A 22,342-nucleotide genomic window follows, 5' to 3' on the forward strand; every position below is an offset into this window, starting at 1 on the left:
ACTAAAGATGTCTTCTCTTCCTAGCTTGGCATTAAAATCTCCTAAGACAATTTTAGTGTCATAGCCTGACTAATGAAACTCAAGACTTTTTACCTGAGTCTAGTTCCAACAACAAATCCACACCCAAATAGACGCTGTCTTAGTTCTCGGCAGCAGTCGCCGTAGTATATATCGCAGACTTTTAGTTTGCGTTTGTCCGGTCCATCCTATCGCACTTCTTGGATGGCGTTAATATCTGCCTTACAGCAGTTTAGGGCTTCCGCTAATTATTCGGCTGCACGTCGTCTGTTAAGGGACCTAACATTCCACGTACATATCCGAAGTTCGTTGTCCTTATTTCGTTTGCGTATGTTGTCAACAGTGAATCCGTCTGTATCCGAGGCTTGTTGGTATTCGCAACTAAATGCAGTCAATGAAGTCACCCCGATGGCACAACCCTCAACTTGGAGGACCAGATCATTAATATAACTCCAAGGAAGGGAGCCGAATAAACCGCTTCTTACAGGCCTGGGCTCCGAATATGTCGGAGAAGCCCTATAAGGTGTTCACTAAGTAGTTCAACCTTACTGGAACTGTAGACGCCACCGTTGCTTCCATCTCGAGAATTCGTCCGCTGCCGTCTGGATAAGGAGAGGTGCATTAGTGGAAACACCTCTTCCCCCCTCTCTCGTTTGCTGCCCCCAACAACTTTCCACTGGGGTTAGAACCCAATCTCAAGTTGTGGTGCTAGGCACCCCATGTTCACCGCGGGGAGGTGAGAGTAGGAGTTGATAGACAGACAGTGGGTTTTGAGAAAACCTGTGGACGCTTGTGTCCTCTTGAATGCACATGTCTACCATTTGAACATTGAATTAAACACAAGTTACACTTTCTTGCTTGAATATTAATTTAAACAAATTGGTTTTTGAATGAAAATAAGTTAAACTAATTAGACTCAGGCTTCAAAGCCTTGCAAGCAATCAGTTTTTTTTTAAAACGGATTTAATTGTTAAAATATTAATTGTACAACTAATCTTTGATGACTTAAGCTTTAAGTTATATCAACTAGAGAAATTTGTTGGTTATTCAGCAAAGAATAAATTGTTTTAGTGGATCAAAAATTGTATAGTTGCATTTTCTCTAGGCTAAATTCATTAAATATTTGAAATTATATTTTTGGCCTCATTAGTTCTAAATCCTTACTTGCCATACATTGTCTTTAAGAGAACTCTTAAGCATTTATGCTTAAATGATTCTTAACAGAAAAACGCAAAATTCCATAAGAGCAATTTTTGATATTTTTATGAATTTGTAGTCTTAAGATTGTAACTCTAAGTTTTTGAAAAAAAATTGAAAAAATTCTGAGTTGGAGCACATATTTATAGGTAAATTCGTAATCAGCAATAAAAATTAATCCCAAAAGGAATAATTCAAGAAAATAAAGTAATAACATTCAAGGTTTTTCAAAACTTCAGATAGAGTCAAATGAGGATCCAAACGTCATCTCAGAAACTAATACAAAATTATGAAAATTAAGTTAGATACTTATATGATTTAAGCTGTATCTAGAAGATTAAAACTAGTACTTTTCAAAGTCATCATATTGTTAAAGGATATGTAGTGTTTTAAAAAAGCCTTTAAAAAATCGTTTTTGGTTCTCCTTCGCATTTTTAGGATGGCATGTTTTAAAAAACTGATAACTGACGGTGCAGATAGGTATAAAAAAGGTGACTTTCGAATTTAGGAAATCTGAATCCTTTTATTGTGCTCCAAAAATAAAATCCTAATTTTCTTCACCAATTGACTTATAAGTTATAACAAATCAAGTATAGGCAAATATTTTATTTATTTTATTTTTAATGCAAATAAAATAAATATATAAATTGTCCCTACTTCCTATTTTGTCCTTAAACCTGTTTCACCGGTAAAATAAAATTCAAAAATTACAAACTACCTATCATCCCTAACCTATCCCTCCATAACACTATCATCTCGCTCGATTCCCATTTTCCAAATGAAATGAAACTTATACCACCGCCATCTATTTTAGTTTTTGGCAACAAGAATTCAGATTTCAGATTCATGTAAGAAGAATCTAGGAGAATCTAAACATAATTTTAATTTCTCAGGAACACCAAAAACAAAACCAAAACCAACAACATTGAATTAAACCGTCTCCTCTTAATCCGAATCCGAAACAACATTGTTCGAGTTCGATTAGCTTCGACGCACTTGAATCTTCGAAAAATCTCTACAGCATCTGCACAAAAAGGGGAAATTCTCTCCATTTCGGCAATGGGGCATCCTCTAAGTTCTCTTAATCTAAGGGGAATTGTTTACAATTCTCTGGATCTGCATAAAATCTGTGTGTGTATCTTTTTATTTTACCATCAAATTCAATCTATTCTTCAGTTTGATTTCATAAAACCTCCGCACTAAATTCAGATTTCCCCAATTTGATTTTGTTTATTCTTATGTTCTTATTCTTCTTATTGGTCTATTGGTGAGAGAATCCACTCACTGTTTGAATTAGGCAATTAATATTATTCTCTTATATCCAATTGGAAGAGTAAATTCCCAATTGATTTTCCCATAGTCAAGTGCGAGTGAGAGCGGCAGCGGCGGAACACCCCGGACATAATTGAGCCGTCTGCAAACTCTAGTTTAGCGTAGACTCCCTGACGTTTCGGTTGTTGTATTGTCTAATGCCGTGTCGGATAATTCACCAATAACAAAATAAAAATTAATAATAAAAAAAAAGAGAGAAACTTAATTAAGAAGAAAAAGAAAATATATAATTAAATTTTGTTTTGTATCTTGTTTTCTATGTGAGAGAGTGTAAACAAAATTTAAAAAGCAAAGAAAAGAAAACGCAAGCAAATACCTGCTTCGTAATATAAATCCCCATTTGAAGAAGAAAAGTCTGTGGTGTCCTTTTTTTCTTTCGTTTTTTTTTGGGTATCGTCGTCCTTGTGTATCGTCCTTTTTAGTGTAAACAAAGTTTTTGCCTTCCTTGCTTTCTATTTTTGTTGTTGTTTGCTTGATTCGCCCATATCGATTGGTCAGAGTGGTCGTGTGGTGTGCATCAGTGTCTTCTTCGTCCTTCGTCCTTCGTCGTCGTCCCTCTGCGAGAGGAAGAAAGATTAGTGAAAAGTTTATACATTTTTTTTTTGCGACAAGAAATAAAACAAAAAGGAAATAAATAAAATGTCCTTGAAGAGCTGTTTTGCTGTGCTTTTGCTTGGATTATGCACCCATGTGGCGGCGGGTGGTTTACAGGAAGGAAAATATGACCTAACAATTCGAGTGCAGCAGTGTCGGGGTGGATGCTTGGGGAAGGTAAATATCCTTCGATTTTTAGTTGTTTTTTTTTTTAGTTCCTTGTTGTGTTTCGCTAAGGTGGGGGAGGGGGATGGGGAGGTTGACTATATTCCCCACATCATGAATGTAAACAGCAATATCCCCAATCTTAAATAACGTAGGTACGTGATTTGGCATTTAATTGTCGAATTTCTGAGAAACGAAAGTTGATATTGAAAGGATTTTATTGCAATTCTATAAATGTGTGTGTGTGTGTGTGTGTCTCCCTCTATCTCTGCTCCCCATAAAATACACACAAAAATGGAAATCATCCTCCATAATCCTGGCTTCCCACTACCCCCTCGTCTCATGGCACCTTACAAAGTTGCTTTCTAAAACAACCCCCTATAAGTATACATTTGAACGGGTTAGGAGGATACGTACGAATCAGGGGGATAGAGGAGAGGTGAAGGAGGTTTTATCACTTTAAACTTCTCGTCCTCCACATGGAATGGAATTGGAATGCAAATTAGAAAATGAAAATGGAAAATGGGGTGGTTTTTGTTCAAGTCGAGTCGAGTTGAGTTCGAGTACGAGTAGAACTAGAGAAACAAGATTGTTCTGCGAGCATAATGCAGCTGCTATACTTATGCTCGTGCTATAGTTAACGTCGACATCGACATCGAGATGAGGTCAAAGGGAGACATTATTTTGGTTACAGAGGGGTTGGAAATTGTATAGTAGGTATGTAGATAGGTATATGGCTGTCTCTGTGATGATGGGTTTTATTTTGCAAAATGAACATTTTCAATTGATTTGCATTCCCTCAAGGCTAAATATGTTTTCCTTTTTTTTTCATTTTTGCAGCAAAAGCAGCAGCAGCAAAGGTTTCAGAAGGGAATACAGTAAATCGATATTGTTTTCGTTTTTTATCATTTTTAATTCAACAAGGAATACTTATTAAAGATTTTTGTAGGGTAAATTATGGTATACTTTATTATGAAGTGAAAAGTTGTTGTCAATATGTTTTTTTTTCAATGTGGATGTGAAGTGGATAATATATTGATAGTGATGGAACAAAGGCACAAAGCGACTCTACCATATGTTAGCTATTTCGGGAGTTATCGATAACAAAAGGGAACAGCAGAAGAAGATATCGTCTTTAGAAGGTCAATTTGGGTTAAAGATAAGCTTGGTAAACAAAGGCTCACAAATCTTTTGATTTGTTTGGGTTTTTGTTTGATGATTTTACTGTCAACAGACTAAAATTACTTTAAATCGATAAGTTTCTTTGTAATTTGGTGGAAAATGTGTAACAGAATTTCAGTAAACCTTTATACCTAGATTCTTAAGTTAAGTGTGAAAAATTGTAACCTACTAATTCCACGTGGCTTAGCTGCCTCCTCATTTGAGGAAATGTGTCACACAATTTACTGCTGGTATTAAAGTCACGTTATCGAAAAGTGTTTTGACATTATTGAGGTTTGTGATAAGAATTTTGAAGGAATTTTTTCCTAGAATATTGTAAAATATGGGTTATAATTTTAGTTAAAGTTTAAGTATATCCACTAATAGCTTGAAAAGCTTTACTCTTGTGGTTTAAAGGTACGTTATATGGATTAATGGCGTTTTAGACGTTAAGGTACTTTTTTTTATACAGTTTCAGTTAATCTAAATTTAATAATATTGCAGTCAAATCTTAGAAACTTAGATTAAGTAAGTCGGAAACACGTTTAAGGTGGAATTCACTTAAAGTAAGAACCCGGTTAAGGAATTCTTTCAATTACATCTCAAATTGAAATTTTGTGGGGTTTTCAATTGAAGGCGGGTCGATTTTAACATTGAATGAAATATTTAAGTTGTAGGTTATGAGATAGCAATAAGGTTTTATTTTTACTAGAAAGCCTTATAACTGGAATTATCTGTGAAATGTAACACCGTTTAAATGGCTGCAGCGGCTTCGTTGGTTGGCAAGCTTCGAATTCGACAGATTGAATCGATTATGTTTTTTTTGAAGTTAGCAGCGGTTTGCGGCGTGTTTGCATAGACCTGTGACTTAAGAAATCCCCACAAGAAAAATCTAAAGGGGTCAAATCACATAATCTTGTTGGGGAATTCACGTTGCTTTGACGCGGGGATCAAATTGACTTCCATGTAGATATAGAAAAGATATATGCTTGTCTATAACCTGGAAGGAAGAAGCGCTTACTTGCATCTACGTTGGTGGCCCCTGGGCACAAATTATAGAAATCAGTGCAGCTCGATGATGAATGATACTGTTGCAATTCATAGTTATTGAAAAAGGCACAGCTTAGAACTGCACTGAGAAAATTCTTAACTTGTGAGCGAACGCAAGAAGCTACAGTTGATTTCCTTCCAGGATTAAATCTTTCGAAAGATGGTCAGCAATGGACTGTCGTCCTGCCTCATAGGTTCGAGGCTTGACTTTGTGATATAAGTTATGAAAAATTCATAGAAATTAGTAAATATACAAATCGAATGACTATAAGTCGTCGGTAGTTCACATAAGATAAAATAAGTCTGGAGTGGAAGTAAAAATCATTTTCTAAAAAAATGATGTAATTGTAGATAAAGCTCGGTGGATTGAGTCCCACATGAAGCCAGCCGGCCACTTCTATTGTTATTTTCCCTAGATGGCACCACATTACAGACCTAAATTCACACAGCACTGAAGATGTAGTACCACGGGATATGTTGCAGCCCCATGGTTAATTCCATGAATGTGGTTTATCCTAAAAGCATGGGGTATTGATTTTTCATTGTTTACCCAGAAAAATCAATAATTAGATGGGCAAAGCCAAGACCAAGGGTAAAAAATTGGTGCATTTGTTAAGCCTTGTGAAATACATTTCAAAAACTAAGCGTCAAAGCAATGCAAGGGGCAGCAAGTTTAAAAGCTTGCTATAAAATAAAGGCCTTTGCCCAGGTGTTGATGTTGCGAGTGATTATCTTAAACTGTCGCTTTGACGCGAGATAACCATGAAACCGATCGTGAAGAAACAGATTGTCTTGGCCTGTGTGGAAACCATATGATTTCGGTGTAGGATTGCCGTAGACGGTGATGGCCTTGGCCGGCATCGTTTTCAAAGAATTACGTACTGATGATTCTTCAAGCCCAAAATCCAGATCAAAAAGTAAGTTTCTTTGGATGCTTTGGCGCCTCGTGAATCTCGCGTGGATAAGTGTTGTCCCGAAACCGGCAATTTTACTTATTCACGTACCTATTCATTCAAAAATGGGCCTAATCGCTAAAGATGATTTTTCGACCAAAATTGGGATCGATTTCCAACTGCTCCAAGATCCAATAAGTGGTCTAACTGTTAAGAGTTGCGCAACGCTGTAACTTTTTATGATATTGAGAATACATTGAGAGAAACTAAAAGACAAAATATGGCCGCCACGAGATGTCAAAATCAAACCTATCCTAATCCTGTTGGGAAACCCTTTATTAGAACATTTAACTTGCCATCACCTTTTCCAGGCTAAGGCAAAATGATACATTTAAAAGGGGGTATCAAAAAATTTGATTTTAAAAAATTACTAGCTGGTTTGTAGTACCCGTGGCATGATGGTTAGTGCGTTCGACTTTCATGCCAGAGGTTTTGGGTTCGATCCCTGCCTATGCCATCTAAAGTCTTTTCACGGGTACTGCCTGTTGCGAGGAATTGACAAATTCTCCAAGATTAACTCTTTTCATGAAAAAGTGCCTTCTAGGCATATAAACTGTAGGTCCCCTCCATTCCTGACAACATTACTCGCACACAGAAATGGTTGAGAGTTGTAAGTCACTAGGCCCTAGTCCTCAACGGATGTCGATTCTATTAATACTTCATTAATACTTGTCCAACAATTAATACGGCTATATCATCAACATCTGTCTGTGGCGCACGGTCACCTCTGATAATGACTTGAAATTGTTCGATATTTGATGACATTGCTTCAAAAGCAGTCTTGAAGCTGCGCACGTAAGTATTGTGGCAATGTAACAAATATTGCAATTCGTCTAACAATTCTCTGTAAGTATTTAGGGCTATCGACATTCACCGTTGTACTTCGAGCACCGAATCACCCATGAAATATATTTGCAAACATTTTTGTTCGTCAGGGTTGTTTAGTAAAAAATATCCATCTAAATGATAGACTTGACATTGAACTTTAAATTCAGGGATAAAATCTCCATGTCTGATTTCATTGGCACCAAATGACGTCATTTAAAAAGCGGAATTGTAAACACGAGTGTTTAGAATCCCAATATGAATGATTCAAAATACTATTTATTGTTTCTGGTAGATCAGCAATTTCTGCCAATAAAATTTGTTCCTCCTGAACAGCAGAGAACTGGTGGTTCTTTAGGATATTTGAGTGAGCACTTGGTATTCATATTTCCTATCGATCAGTGAGTCAGTAATATTTGGATTTTATATGTATAGATAATAAATTATTGACTAACCTTATGGGACTTTATTTATGCCTAAAAACTGCTCAGTGATATGCTCTTTCATTAAAAAAAAAAACTGCATGATAATTGGATAAGAAGTTTCGAAGCCAAACCGTAACGAAGATTTCCTCTATTACTTAAGTTTATAGTAACCGTGGCATGCTATAGAAGTCTTGTATTCAATTCCTGCCTGTGCCGCCTAGAGATTTTTTTCTCTAGTAATGCCTCTTGGAAGACTCCAAAAGTACAATAGTTGTCATGACAAGTGTTTTCTCAAATTGGTCGTTCGTTTCGATCGCCGGCATTCCTGACATAACCCGCACACAAAAGTAGTTGATAGTTGTAAGCCACAAGACTGTGGTTCTCTACGAGCTCTTGTGCCTCCTTATTTATTTTAATGTATGTATCACAATTTGTTCACTTTATCTAAAGAGTGTTTTTTTAGTTTTGTAAGAAGTTTTGGTAAATATTGTCGTTTTATATGGTTTGACACCTGAGATTGTCAAACTGCGTAGCAATTTCTATTCGCTAAGGTTTATGAATTGCAGAAAAAAATATTTTATTTCTCTGACGAAATATCAGCTGGATATTTGCATTTACACCATTTGGATGAATATTTGTCATCAAAATATGTCCTTTCGAAAAGAAAAAGTTCTTTCAAATTGGTTTCCGACAAGTTTAATATTTTATAGCTAAAGGTTGTTCGTTTTAAGGTGCATAAGATTTTTCTTGCCTTACAGTTTTAAACATCAAATTGTGTTGAAATTACGATGATTCAAAAAATGTCAATAATTTCACGTTTCGTGTTTTGTTTTATTGTCAAAAATCTTCAGTTTAGTCTATAATTCAACCATGAATCGTCTTGAAAACGAACAACGCCTGCAAATTATTGAATTTCTTATCAAAATGCGTGCCCTGTTGGAAGTTCATCGCGCGCTTCTTCCATTTTATTGTGTTCAGCGATGAAGCTCATTTTTGGCTCAATGGTTACGTGAATGAGCAGAATTGTCGACATTGGAGTGAATATCAGATAGAAGCATTGCAATGGCTACCAATGCATCCACAAAAAGTCACAGTTTGATGGGTTTATGGGCTGGTGGCATCATTGGACCGTACTTCTTCAAAGATGATGCGAATCGAAACGTTACTGTGAATGGTAAGCGCTACTGTGAAATGATATCCAACTTTTGTTTGCCTAAAAAGCAAGAGCTTTACTTGCATGACATGTGGTTTCAACAAGACGGTCCCACGTGCCACACATCACGCGCAAGAATGGACTTATTGAGAACGAGTTCGGTGAACATTTTATTTAACTTTTGGGACCAGTCAATTGATATTGCGATTTAACGCCTTTATACCGGCCTAAATCTTGGAAAGAGGACGCCAAAATTGGATTAAGTGGATGAACCATTTGAGGCGCAGTCAAGTTCAACATTAATAACTTTTAAAGATTAAATTATATGCACCGTACTATCAAATTCAAATAAAGATTTCATGCATTTTTTTGAATTGTATGTGTTTCATTTGAAAACTTTCCTATAGCTTTTAAAAAATCACCCTTTTTATACCTTAATTATAAACAAGCGCCGGACAAAGTTAATTTCTAAATAATTTTGTATAACATTTGATTAAATTTGATAGAATTTAAAGTGAATTCGCAAGTCTTAAACAGATGCTAACAAAAATTCTTCGCTAAGTCTTGAAAATTATTGCAGCTGATGCATTTCAGAAAAGTACTTATAATTATAACTTTTAAACACACATCTAAAGTTCTCTATATAATTCTATAAATGCTCGAAACTTACATTTAGTTAAGAAAAAGTAATGAGTCACAAAAAGTTCAAAAGTCCTCATATTCATACGTGTTCTGATGTATGTCTTTAACGTACATTTAAATTCAAAGCCCTCAGGATTCGTTGAATAACACATCATAGGATACAAGATACAAGCGAAAGACATTATTTTGTTGCATTCACTATACTTTTATATAGCTTCAAGCTCCTTAACTAAATTATCACCTTTTGCCATTGCCATCAGTCATCAGTCATTGCAGGAGACAGGGTCTGGGCCACCCAAATTAAAATTCTCTCCTTCTCTTCGCCTCTTTGCGCTTCTAACAGAAAATGCACTATGACATTGCTGCATGATTAAAAAATAAAATTAAATGGAAAATAAAAAAAAAAAAAACAGAGACACAACAACAAAAAAGAAATTAAACTTAAAAAAGTAAAACAGCAATTTAATCAACTTAAAAAGGGAACTGCTGCATGAATTTTAATTTGCCACACAGGTGAATAAATTTTCCCTTAACTGGCCGCGGGTGAGGCTTATATATACACTGACTACCTACCTACCTATACCTTACCTACCTTTAGTTGCATTCGCAGTAAAGAGACAGAGACTATATCAGTGGCAGTGGCACTGCAACTGCAGCACACAGTCATCAAATAGCATTTCGTTTTATTTTGTTTTTATTTTATTCCTTATTTTTAATTAATTCTTCAGTCAGGTTGATTTTCATTCCCTTCAGCCGTACTATCACATCCAATCCTGATGTAAACGCTACTCCACTGTCCATCAAAAACGGCGAACTTGACATCGCCACGGAATTACTATCCCTAAGGCCTCCTTACCTTATGTGTAGACGAGTGTCTGGTGATGGAACTAGAAAATAGAGTCCTGAAGTTTATCTATATAGTCCAACGGAACGAAATTCCCTGTAATAGACGACGTCGCCGTATGACGACGACGACGAGGATGGAATCAGTGCAATCGGGGAATGCTGCTTTGCTATGCTTGTGATGCCTGGTAAAGAATCTCCCTGCTGCATCTTCTCACTCCTTGAGCTTGATAGGATCCGACGACTATACTACGACGACGACGATGACTATAAAACTATATAAATATATGGATACGTATACGCAGTGTTGTACCATGTACATGGTGGCATCGGTGATATGGTTCATTGCTATGCTATGTGAGTTTATACTTCCCTTGGGAGTTCGGTGTACACTCTGCACACACTCTGGATGATGCTGCAGCTTCATCTTTAGTTCTCCACACTCCTGAAATATGTTGGCTTGATGGTATAGAAGATGGTAGAGTTTGTTGAGACTTTTGGAGAATCAAGCTGAATTTCTAATTCCTTCCTTCCTTGGTTTCCTTTCGGTTTCAAAAACGCATATCAGCTTTAGCGTATAGCAGCGTAGTGTACAGTGTGTTTGCCTGTTATGGCACTCCAGCTGTTTATTGGAATGAGCTTCTCCTGGTCGCTCATGGTGCACCAGCCAGCACCAACATCATCAGGAACAGGACAACGTGTAATTATTTGCTGCTGCTGCTGTTGCTTTTGTTTTGCTGTATAGCTGTGTTGATGATGCTCCAGGTTCTATAGCCTTAGTATATCTTTCGTATTAATTACATATCCTCACGTCTTATACACTCTGAGTTTCTACTCGTATATTCATATGTATCTATACTCAGAATCGCAGAACATGCTCCTCTTCTTCCATGACTAAGATATAAGGTATCGGTTTTGGTGTTCTTCTTCTTCAAGTGTCCATCATCATTACCGCTTGCAAGTTTGGTGTATCTCATAGATATCAATGTTGATGTTGGTTGATGATGATGATGATGATGGAGGTTGCAGGCGGCTCGGTGGTGACGGCGGCGACCGGCGTGGTATCCAGCTGTGACGTAGCCTGTGTTGCAAGTCAAGTGGACACCATTGGTGCAACATAGCGCAACGAATAAGAGTCCCGACTAGACCATGATGGACGATGACAGAGAACCGTATAGATGCTGTTGTTGTTATTTGAAGGTTGTAACGGCGCCGCCCGCAGCGGTGTGGTACAACAAGCATTACCAACCGCAGAATTTGTTCTGCAGTCAGTTTTAAGTTGAGTTTACATCGCACGCGTTAAAAGCAATCGTGTTGCACGAAACTTTTAACACCAACAACAAAAATTGCAATATCTTTTTTGTCGTCACATTGTTTGCTGAATTTGTGGTAAGATTGTGCGACTTGAGATTGAATTAATAGAGCGGATCAACGTTATTGGTTTGATTCGTATTGTATACTTTAGAAGAAGTAAGGTTTTTCTACCGCATAGTTATGCCACAAGAATTTCACTAATTGGTTTCTTTGCTTTTTGGAACATGCAAACAAAAATAAAAAAACAACAGAACACCACAACCCTGAAACCACATTACGTAACCAGTAGCCAATAGTTTCAAGCTGCTTTAAAAGCGGTTTTCGTTTAGTCAAGTGATGTAAGCTCTTCCTATTCTTATAAGTATTGAAACAAAATACAGAGAGGCAACAGCTATTGAGAACCAAGGCAAAGTGACTTAGAAATCTTAACTATAACCTACTTTTTTCATGCTAACCAAAATTGTTCTAAAATATTTGATGGGAATAATGCCGTGAAGTTAGTAAGGAGTGAAGGTATCAAGCAATTTAAAGGGATCTTATATCAATTCATTAATGGCTTGAGAATTGTCTTTGCTCCATGAACGATAAGTTTGATTATTAATAAAGCCATTCAAGCAAAAAAAAGCTTCAATACCAAAAACCTTAAAATGGACAAAGTAATCTATGAACTTTACGAAAAGATTTTTTGTTTTAAAGTAAATTTTCACAATTTTCAAGCGTTTTTCTGACATTTAACCAAACATGATGAATTGCCAAACCTAACTGTACAGAATTGTCCACAAAATTTTACGTTTTCAACTTTTAAAATTATAACAAGACATCGGATATACATACAACAAAATCTTTACAAAACACATGCGTTTACACATTTGCAACATGAATAAAAAGCTATTTAAGATCGAGCAACATCTTAAGTATCATACTTTGATGATCGACAATATCACATAAACAATCTTACCGTTTCCGTTGTTTTCACTCCGTTTACAAGTAGCCTTTATGATGATCAAAAGCTGTCGAAACCATAATAAAAACGTCGAGGACGGACATCAAGATATGCGCCAAACATCAAAACATTGTGTAAATGACCTATACTCAAATTGATGAAGACATCACATAAACAATCGATAAACTCACTTAGCAAATCGATTGATTTTGTTTATCCAATGAAAATTGAAAATAAATAATAAATAAAATTTCATCCGCCAATCTAAATTATGCACCTTCCTATGACGATGATGAGATTTTTGTATAAAAATGATGATCTATTCCAATAATATTCTCCAGGCGTACAACTGCAATGTGTAAACCAAGTGTGTTTACATTCGCACTTTGATACAAAGCACCAACGAAAAATAAAAGATAATAAAATTGTATAAATTATAAAATCGGAAACTCTTTGCAATTCAAATAATAATCTCTTCCATAAGCTATATACAAATAAAACATGAGTGATGAGGACGGGATTGGAGGGTTGATAAGAGGATGGATTGGATGGATATGTGTAATGCGAAAGTGTATTAATAAAAATGCGAAGCAGATAATAATTTTATTCCAGCGTACTTTATGCATTATTATGTAGGTACTTATACGAGTACTTGCGATATAAAATTTTAAGGCCGATGTAAGGGATTCATAATAACAAATATTTTCAGTTATTGTTTCTAAAGAGTATGCGGGGCTTTTGAACACAGTTTTTGGTTCATTATTCAGCTCGAAATGCCAGGTGGCATTTAAAGACATCTTTTTCATCTGTCCAATTCTACAGGTCTCTTCCCGAGTGGATGGAAAACTGCATTTGTCCAGCTTGTCCCCCTCAAATTGTCGTCCAATTGCACTTACGTCCCTTCTTTCTAAGGTCATGGAAACGCTGATTAATTATCAGCTTAAGAAATATCCTGAGCAACGGAAACTTCTCAATGACCAGCAATACGGCTTTCGTAAGAATAGGTCCACTGGTGATCTCATGGTTCATCTCACCGAACAGTGGAACAAATCTTTACATCGTTTTGGAGAAAGTAAGATTATTGAACTAGAAACTTCAAAAGCATTTGATAGAGTTTGGCGCCAAGCTCTCTTAACGAAAATGCGTGCTTTTGGTATTGATGAATCTCTTCTTCGTTGGATTAGAAATTACCTTTCTAACCGTTCAATACAAGTTGTATTGGATGGTTTCAAGTCTGAAATTCTTAAAATAAACACTGGTGTCCCCCAGGGCTCCGTTTTGTCTCCGACTCTCTTCCTTATATTCATAAACGATCTTTTGTCTGTCACTTCTAATCCATTAAACTGTTTCGCCGACGACAGTACCCTCAGCTTTTCATATTCGTTTCTAGACTCACATCCTTGTCCTTCGGATGTGGAACTTTAATGGCAGCGTATGATAAGCTCATTAAATTCCGATCTTGACAGCATTGTCAAATGGGGAATCAAAAACCGTGTAGAAGTTAATGCTTCGAAAACTCAATGCTGTCTCCTGTCGTTAAAGCGTAACGCACCCCCGATGCCACAATCTATGAGTGGCACTTGCATCCAGGAAACCATTGAACTATTAGTACTCGGTATGTGTATTACAGATCACCTCTTATGGAATTATCACATATTCGATATCGCCAAAAATGCTGCCAGGTTCTTAGGATTTCTCCGACGGCGACGATGCAAGAAATTTTTCACCCCTTCTGAACTGGCTCTTATCTACAAAGATTTCATCCGTCCAAAGCTTGAGTTTAATTCGCATATCTGGGCAGGTGCCCCCAAAGCAAGATTAAATCTCTTGGATAGTATTAAAAAAAGGTCTTTAAAAATGATAGGCGACAGAACTATAATCGAAACATTTACATCGCTAGAACACCGTCGCAATGTTTCATGTCTTTCGTTGTTTTATAGATATTTTTACGAATAATGTTCTGTCGAATTAGCTAGTTGCATTGCACCCCTTAAGCAATTCAGCCGTAATACTCGTACTTCTAGGAATGCTCATCAGTTTACCCTTGAGCTCAATTTCGGGCGTACTGTCAAATATAGAGATTCTTTCTTAAATCGCACATCGAGAATGTGGAATGCTTTAGCCAACTCTGTTTTTCCCTCCTATTTTGATGTTCAGAACTTTAAGACCAATTTGCACCGGTAACTCCTTTTAAATTATTCCCTATTTTCCTAATGCTCGCACTGTGTTTAAATATAAACATAAAAAGGGTACTTATAACCCCTTGAGTGCTTGTGAATTTATAAAAAAAAAAAATAAATTTTGTTGCATTATTGTCAAGACTGACTTAAAACAGGGTGCGCCATTTGTCGTTTAAGTTATCAGTTGATATGTTCCGAAAAAAAGTGCTGAAATCGTAAGAGCTTTACATTAGAATTGAGAGGTACTGTTACATTTTAAAGCACTTTTTCGGTCTAATAAAGCAGAAAATAGGTATGAAAAACTTCTGTTTTCAAACACGTGACGTACCACATCGCAGTCGGTACGATCAAGTTCCATTAGAACAAATTTCTTAGGAACGTTGTATCAAAAAATTGTGACATTCAGTGGCCTGTTCAAGATTAAACAGTACCAGAAATTTGTATATGGGTTATTTTAAAACTAACACAGCGGATCAAAGAAAGTTGAGCTATTAAACAAGCTGCAATATCTTCTTTAAGTTAATGTTATGCCAGAGGTTATAATTTCGCTCCCTGCCTATGCCATCTAAACTTTTTTTTCACGGGTACTGCCTCTAGCGAAAAAGTGATAAATTCTCCAAGAGAAATTCTTGTAATGAAAAATGTTTTCTGAAATTGGCCCTTGTAAGTCCCCTTCATCCCTGACAACACACACAGCACACAGGAATAGTTGGAGCTGTCAGTCACTTCGGCTAAGTACTCAACAGACTGTTGCGCTGCCCAATTTAATTTAATTTAAATATATTCTTTTACGCCTGCTATGATGGAAAATATTATGCAGAATGTCAGAAGAACACTGCATTATATGGATGAACATTTGATCGATTTTCTAAACCTGGTTAAAAAATTAATAACATATAATATCTTAAACAAATGTTGTTCCTTTATGAAGGTACCCGTAAATATGTTTTAGTTCACCAAGCTTAATGAAAAGAACTGATTTCAGAACATCATGAGCAAGAATTTATCCATTGCATATTTTCTGCTATTGCATATTATTATCATACAAACACATTTTTTTTCCCCGCAAGAACCATGGACATTCGTTTAATTTTACTCCACATCAGATTTATTAAAATTGATTGAATAAAAAATCAGAGCTTGCCTCATATCCCCTTTTTCAAGCTCAAAACTGAGCTAATTTTTAACCAAGAAAAATTGGACTTTGTTATACTGAAAAATAATGATGACAGATAAACGACATATTTAAACCAAACCGCATATTTAAGGTTATTTCTTCACGTGACCAACGTTTCACCAGAAAAAAAAACGGTCCTCTGATAATGATTTTTCTACGAGCTGGATGAGAACGGTAGGTTCTGGCCACTAGCTTCTAACTCAGCACTCTAATTATCAAGTTATCGACTCTTATCCTATCTTCATCTTTGTGTACACAATGTATCCACTAAATTATTGATTTGATTGCATAATCTAGCTAAGGCTCGGAAAAGTGCTAGGAGAAGAGAGTTACAGAGTGAAAACTTCTTTAAAAGTTAGATCGACATTAATATCGTCATAAATATATAAAAAATCCTGGAAATGTTTGTGGATTTTTGTCCAATCTTTTGGGTTCTTGTGTTAAATGCAGCTAAGGCAGTATGGGGCAGTATATGAGAAATTTTTAGATGAATCATCAAACTTTGAAGTTCTGTTAAAGCCTTAGGTCTGTTTCATACTCAACGGTTTCGGTCGTATGGTTAAAATCCGTACCATAAACCATTGATAGTATACTAGTAGCAGAAATGAAAACTGGATGGAAGCAGTTAAACAGCAGTCGTCTCAACTACTGGAAAATATCAGCAGACTTTTTGATTATAAGGATTTTAACAAACTTAACAGTTCTTTAGTACATTTGTTTCCCTTTTACTGAAGTATTCCTCCAAAAACCTTAAAACGCTGTAAAATATCAACTTGAGCAAAACCTTACAACATATTCACCTTCCCCTATCTTCAATTTTATGTTTATTTAATTTTTCTTTTATATTGATGAAATGAAATTTTCATTAAGTATTCCTATTCAGTCTGTGCACTGAATTATCGATGGAATTTGCTCACATGCTATGCTCGAGCTCGTAGTCGTCCATGAGTTATAAATACCCTAACTTTGTTCTTCTTTCCGTCACTAGAGCTTCGGCTCGATTCGACAGAACGCCAGAAACATCCTCATCCTGCTTTCTAGACTATACGAGTGAATGTTTTCAAGTAGTCACCATCTCCATTTGCCACCATCCACCATCATCAACAAGCAACGTTAGTCTCCATATCTTCGATGTAGTCTTTTGTCGGTTATTGGATTAAAGTTTAATGCAATTCAGACATTTTGCAAGCGTTGATTATCCCATAACCCAAGGTTTTTTATGGCACACACTTGTTTGGGTGATTGGGTCTTTCTTATTTTATTTTTCTGGCTTCACATATAAAACAGAACGCTCTTGAGTTTTGCACATTTTCGCTCTTTCTTTCTTTTTTTTGCTATTTTATTGCAGAGCTTGTAATAAAATTGGACTCATCTTGAAATTTTATTGCCTGATGGATGGAAGATGTTTAAGTTTTTCTTTTTATATATTTTTATATATTTTTGTTGTTTTTGTAGTTATTTTTATTATGTTGATTTCCCAAGAAGATACTCGTTGTATATTTAGAAGAAGCAGAGAGAAAGACACATTTTAGTGCAACTTTTGTCACTTAATATTATGGAGATGATCCTTTGAAATGAGGTCAATTTGCAGAAGGAGATGATAGTTAAATGGTTATTTAGATGTCATGACTTAAATTAACATAATTTCTTATTTAAATGTTATAAGAAACTGGTGTAGATGTATACACTTAGACCTGGTGTACTCATATGTTAATATACGGTTTTGATGGTCTTGTACAAAAATGCAGATAGGTTTTTCAAATTTTTCTTTTATATATTTTAAATTCAATGGCAATAAAGAATCTTGTAAAGAACCTCTTAAGAAAATGAAGAAATTATGTGTCAAATAGTTCTATTTTAATATTTCTGAAAACTAATTCTCAAAATTTGTTCTTGGAAGTATTTAAACTACTGCACTAACGAATCGAGTAACACGAATGAAGAGAGCCAGTCAATAGGAACACTTCTTGAAAAAAAAAATCGTCATCAAATTGGTTTTGCTAAGAAGTGATAGTTAAGCTATGAAAAGTAATGCTGTTTTATGAAAAACAAGAAATAAGTCAGCATGGCTGGATAATGCTCACCATTCACCGTAATAGCTGCTTCTTTGCGGCGGCGTGTAAACGGCACTAAACTTTCAAAATGAATAGATGTAATAACAATTCTTTAATGACATAGCAGAAATGAGCTTAATTACAAAACACTGAAAACTGGAGAAAGTGCAAAATGAATTCCACATACACATTTTATTTTCAAAGTAAATTTATACAATTTGGAAATTGTTTGGCTTTAAACGATTTATGATGAATTGCCAAATTTTACTGAACAGAAATGCCCACACATTGTGACATTCTCGATTGTCTTCAGCCTGTCAAAGCTTTATAAATCCATAAATATTACCCTAACTTATAAGGCGCTGCTACACAGGACGATATTTCTGCCACTCCTTACGTATGGGCCCGAGACTTCTTAGGCCCGTTCGACCGTAAGGCCTTGCAGAGAATTGTTGGCCCCTTATGTGAGGAAGAACTATTCCGGAGACGCTGAGAGAGACGCCAGAGACGGAGAACTGTATGCAATCTACCTAGAACCTGATAGTGTGATCAAAATTAGGCTCGATAAACTCCAATGGGCTGAAAAACAAGTTCGTATAAGTGAAAAGAAACCAGCTTAGAAAGTCCTTTGTAATACATTGTATGGTAAGCGGCAGCGTAGCAGACCATGCCTACGCAAGAGAAATGGCGTAGAACAAAAGACTTCCGAAGGCTTGGGGTGCGCCAGGTACCAATCCTGGTTGTCGATCCGAAGTCTTCTATTGAAAATTGGTCAGAACATTGTTTTAACTTTGAGAAAGATGTCTCTTGGGCAACTACGACTAACTGCTTTAAGTACCAGTACGATTAGGTAATGGAACTGATTTAGAAATTGTGCACTTTATTTTTCTCTGAACCTGGAAAACTAACGTCTGTTTGTTATTTAAAGTTCAATAACTGACTGACTTCTTTCAGTTCTTGTTTTTTACGAACAATCAAAAGATTAACACAACTTTAATAAAAACACCCCTCAATAAATAAGACTTATTTTTAATCGCACAGCCTTTAAGTTACTATCTGAACAAAAGGCCAATATGGAGATTTTGGGGAACTTTGGCTACACTACTCAGGGTAAACCGCTGCATGGATTTCAATGATACTATGTTCGACAAACTTTTCTGCCGTTATACTCACACTTCCAAAAATGTCCTTAAAAGTTTACTCTTGAGATTCTTTTTTCAGCGGCACAATAAGAATTATAAAGATTCTTTTCTCAACCGGACAAAAAGAATGTGAAATACTTTATCAAACACTATTTCTCATTTCAATTATTATTTATTATAGAGTACAAAATTAAAAAATTGTTCCTTGAGATAATGAAATTTGAAATAGCGTCACATTAGCATCACAATAAAATAAAAATGTCAGTAGGACATTTTTATAGGACCTAACATCATATTCCTTTAAAGCATTTTCAAAAAAAGCAAGCGTGAGAGATTTATTTAATCTTTTCTTTAATCTTGAAGGTATATAGAGCTCATAAAATACCCGCATCAAAAAAAATAACATTATTCAGGTGGAAAGCCTGATTGCAATATCTTCTTTCTCTGGAAAGGTGCCTATAGTTGATGACGATACTATACTCTAGGAATGCTGTGTGCCTTTTTGATTATACAATAAAACCGTAGCCAAGTTGCTTGGCTCCAATATGATTTATTGGAAAATGGAGATTTTATTGAAAAACAGAAACCTTCCAATACTCTTTCTTTCTCTTAAGTGTTTATATAGCCATTTAAGGTGAGGTGAGCATCGATCATAATAGACACCTTCTTCGTTGTAATGTCTGCTTCGAGGTCGTCGTCGTCGTCTGATGACAATTACAAGACTTTATCATCCACACGTTTAATGTTCGTCTTCCAAAAACAACAACCAAAAAAAAGGTTGTACAGAGAAAGTGATTGAGGACTTGTAAAGGTAATGGTCCATGATGTAACACTTTCGGCACCCCATGAAGTGTTCAACCAAAGAAAGACGCACAAGAAATATTTATTGGTTAAAGCCACACAGGGGCCATGGTTTTGCTCCCCCCGTAATAATTTATCAGATGTGATAAACCATATCTCATTGAATTGAGCTGCATCCAGTATTAATCACCTGATGCATAGCACACACCATAACCATCAACTTCTCAAACCCACCAACCGAAAACAATGCAATGTTATATCACCCTACGGGAGGGAGGCAAGGTTGCCTAGCACTGTTACATGGAACCATCCACTGCCGCAATAATTTTACAATCGAGGTATTCACGACTGCGACCTCCGTCGAAGGTTTTTCGTGCTGCATATTGAAAGTTTGTTGCCGGAATCACGGTAGCAATTACGGATTTATGCCACAAAGTGTAATATCCATGCGAGTGCACTCACTCATTTTTGTCAATGTATACTCGTAGCTAGACCATCAGACGACTTTGCGCCATAAGAATATAATTCCATGGGTAAACAGAAGTCGAAGATGGCGACGCGACGATGATGACGAAGGTAAGGCAGAGAAGATGACAAGAAGTGAGACTTGCTGTGTCCACTCTTAGCCCGATATTATGGTAATTGTATGGACTGTTGCAACAAAGTTGCAAAATGCATACAAAATATGAAAATCTTAAAAGACACTTCTTGGTTTGCTCAAATCAGAACCATCAGATCGGCGTTGTGGGTTGCCGCAAATTGTAAGTAACAACTAGAAGACTTCTTCGCTTCTTGCGTCGGACATGGTCATAGTATGACAATCACCTGCGGCTGATCTGGGGATCTGAGACAAGGACATGACCACCATAATAAGAATAATATATTTTATGAAAGACATACCTACTAGCAGTGGACTGGATGAAATATCGTTTGCCTTCTTCGTCTTCCCAGCTTTACTTTGAGTTCGACTTCAATTTGAATGGGAGATGAGACTGCTGATGTTACACGCTTCTGATGCAGCAGTTTCTGCATCAAGTGGATGATGTGATTTCCTTCTTCTTCGTTTTTTTTTGCGATGGTTCATTTAAATGTTCCTTTTCTGAATTGGAATTGTGTGTTGATTGTAGTGAAAAAGTGTTGTCTTAAAGTTGATAAATTATAATAGATGTCACTAAGTACGATTTTTGAGGGTAGGGGAGAAAAGTTGGTGAAATTCTAACATTAAGTGCTAGAATGTTGTTGTTCGAAATCTTAAACTAGATCTGAATAAACAAAAACTCATCTTTGATTTATTTGTAAACAAAAACAGAAATATAGGAGTTGAGTAAGCATTTATGGTTTTTCTTCTATCGAAAAAGTGTTAAAGTGAGAATAGAAAAATGCACTCAAGATTTTCTAAGTTAAGTCCTGCTGAAATACTTCTGTAGGAAATATGTCAAACATTTCTGTATGTCATATTCTAGGTTTTTATTTATTTATGAACTTCGGGAGAGAATTGTCTTATACTAGTTCTTGAGCCGATTTTAAGGCCCCTATCTAATGTTTATGTAAACAAAAATAAGGTTACAAGATGTTCAAATATTTCCAAATAAGTACACTTACAAAAATTGTACTTCTGCAAAAAAAAGAGATTTCAAAGTAAAGAAATTTCGAACTTGGTGATACTTTGGAAACTAATTTTAATTTCCAAACGTTTGGAACTCTTAAGAAGTTTTAAAGAAGTATAAAAGAAGATCAGAATTTTAAATAATTCCAATCTTCTTGAACTTCAAATAGATGCCTCAGGTTGGGTTAGATTTGGATTGAAGTGGATGTGATACTACAAGAATCTTCAAGTCTTCTTCTCATATCAATGAAACCAATTGAAGTTCCTTATAAAACGTAAGAGACCAGTGATCTTAGTATTACTGAGATCGTTTAGATCGTTATAGAAGAATTGTCATGGGCTCGTCTTCCTCTTCCTCGTCATTTAAAAACACGTCTAACCACGTGGAGTGCTTTTTCGTGGCTGAACAGGTGGTCTTATTTCCGGTGGTACTGTACTACTTTTGGCGAGTTCATCAGCATTACAATTTTCTAGTCTTTATGGCCCGGCACCAAGCAAAGATGGATGTTAAACTTTTGTGCCATCTCCATTTGAGTTGATCGTCAGCTTTGGACTGTTATGGAGCTTGTAGAGCCATAGTCAAAGTATATATTGGCTACCTGACTATCTCAGAAAATCCAGATATCAGATGTTGATATCGCGTCTTGTTAAAGAAAGGAAAAGGCTTATTTTAAGGCCAAAAATTCTGCCTGGAACGCTCTACAGTGATTATAAGGGTTGACTGAGAGACTTTATTTTAGTCGTTCAGAAAACAGACCTTCAACAAC

The 22,342-nt window shown here is 36.0% G+C and overlaps 1 protein-coding gene across 1 annotated transcript in view; it reads left to right on the forward strand.

Annotated features, from left to right (window-relative positions):
* The first annotated feature begins 2,629 nt into the window (after positions 1-2,629).
* The window catches only part of LOC129945414 (uncharacterized), a 127,555-nt gene continuing 107,842 nt past the window's right edge, over positions 2,630-22,342 (forward strand). The window contains exon 1 of the mRNA XM_056055153.1: positions 2,630-3,318. Within this exon, the coding sequence (XP_055911128.1) occupies positions 3,187-3,318 (132 nt within the window). The 5' untranslated portion in view covers positions 2,630-3,186. The remainder of the gene's footprint in view (positions 3,319-22,342) is intronic.

This window comes from Eupeodes corollae, chromosome 2, assembly GCF_945859685.1.
Source record: "Eupeodes corollae chromosome 2, idEupCoro1.1, whole genome shotgun sequence".
Taxonomy (NCBI): Eukaryota; Metazoa; Arthropoda; class Insecta; order Diptera; family Syrphidae; genus Eupeodes; species Eupeodes corollae.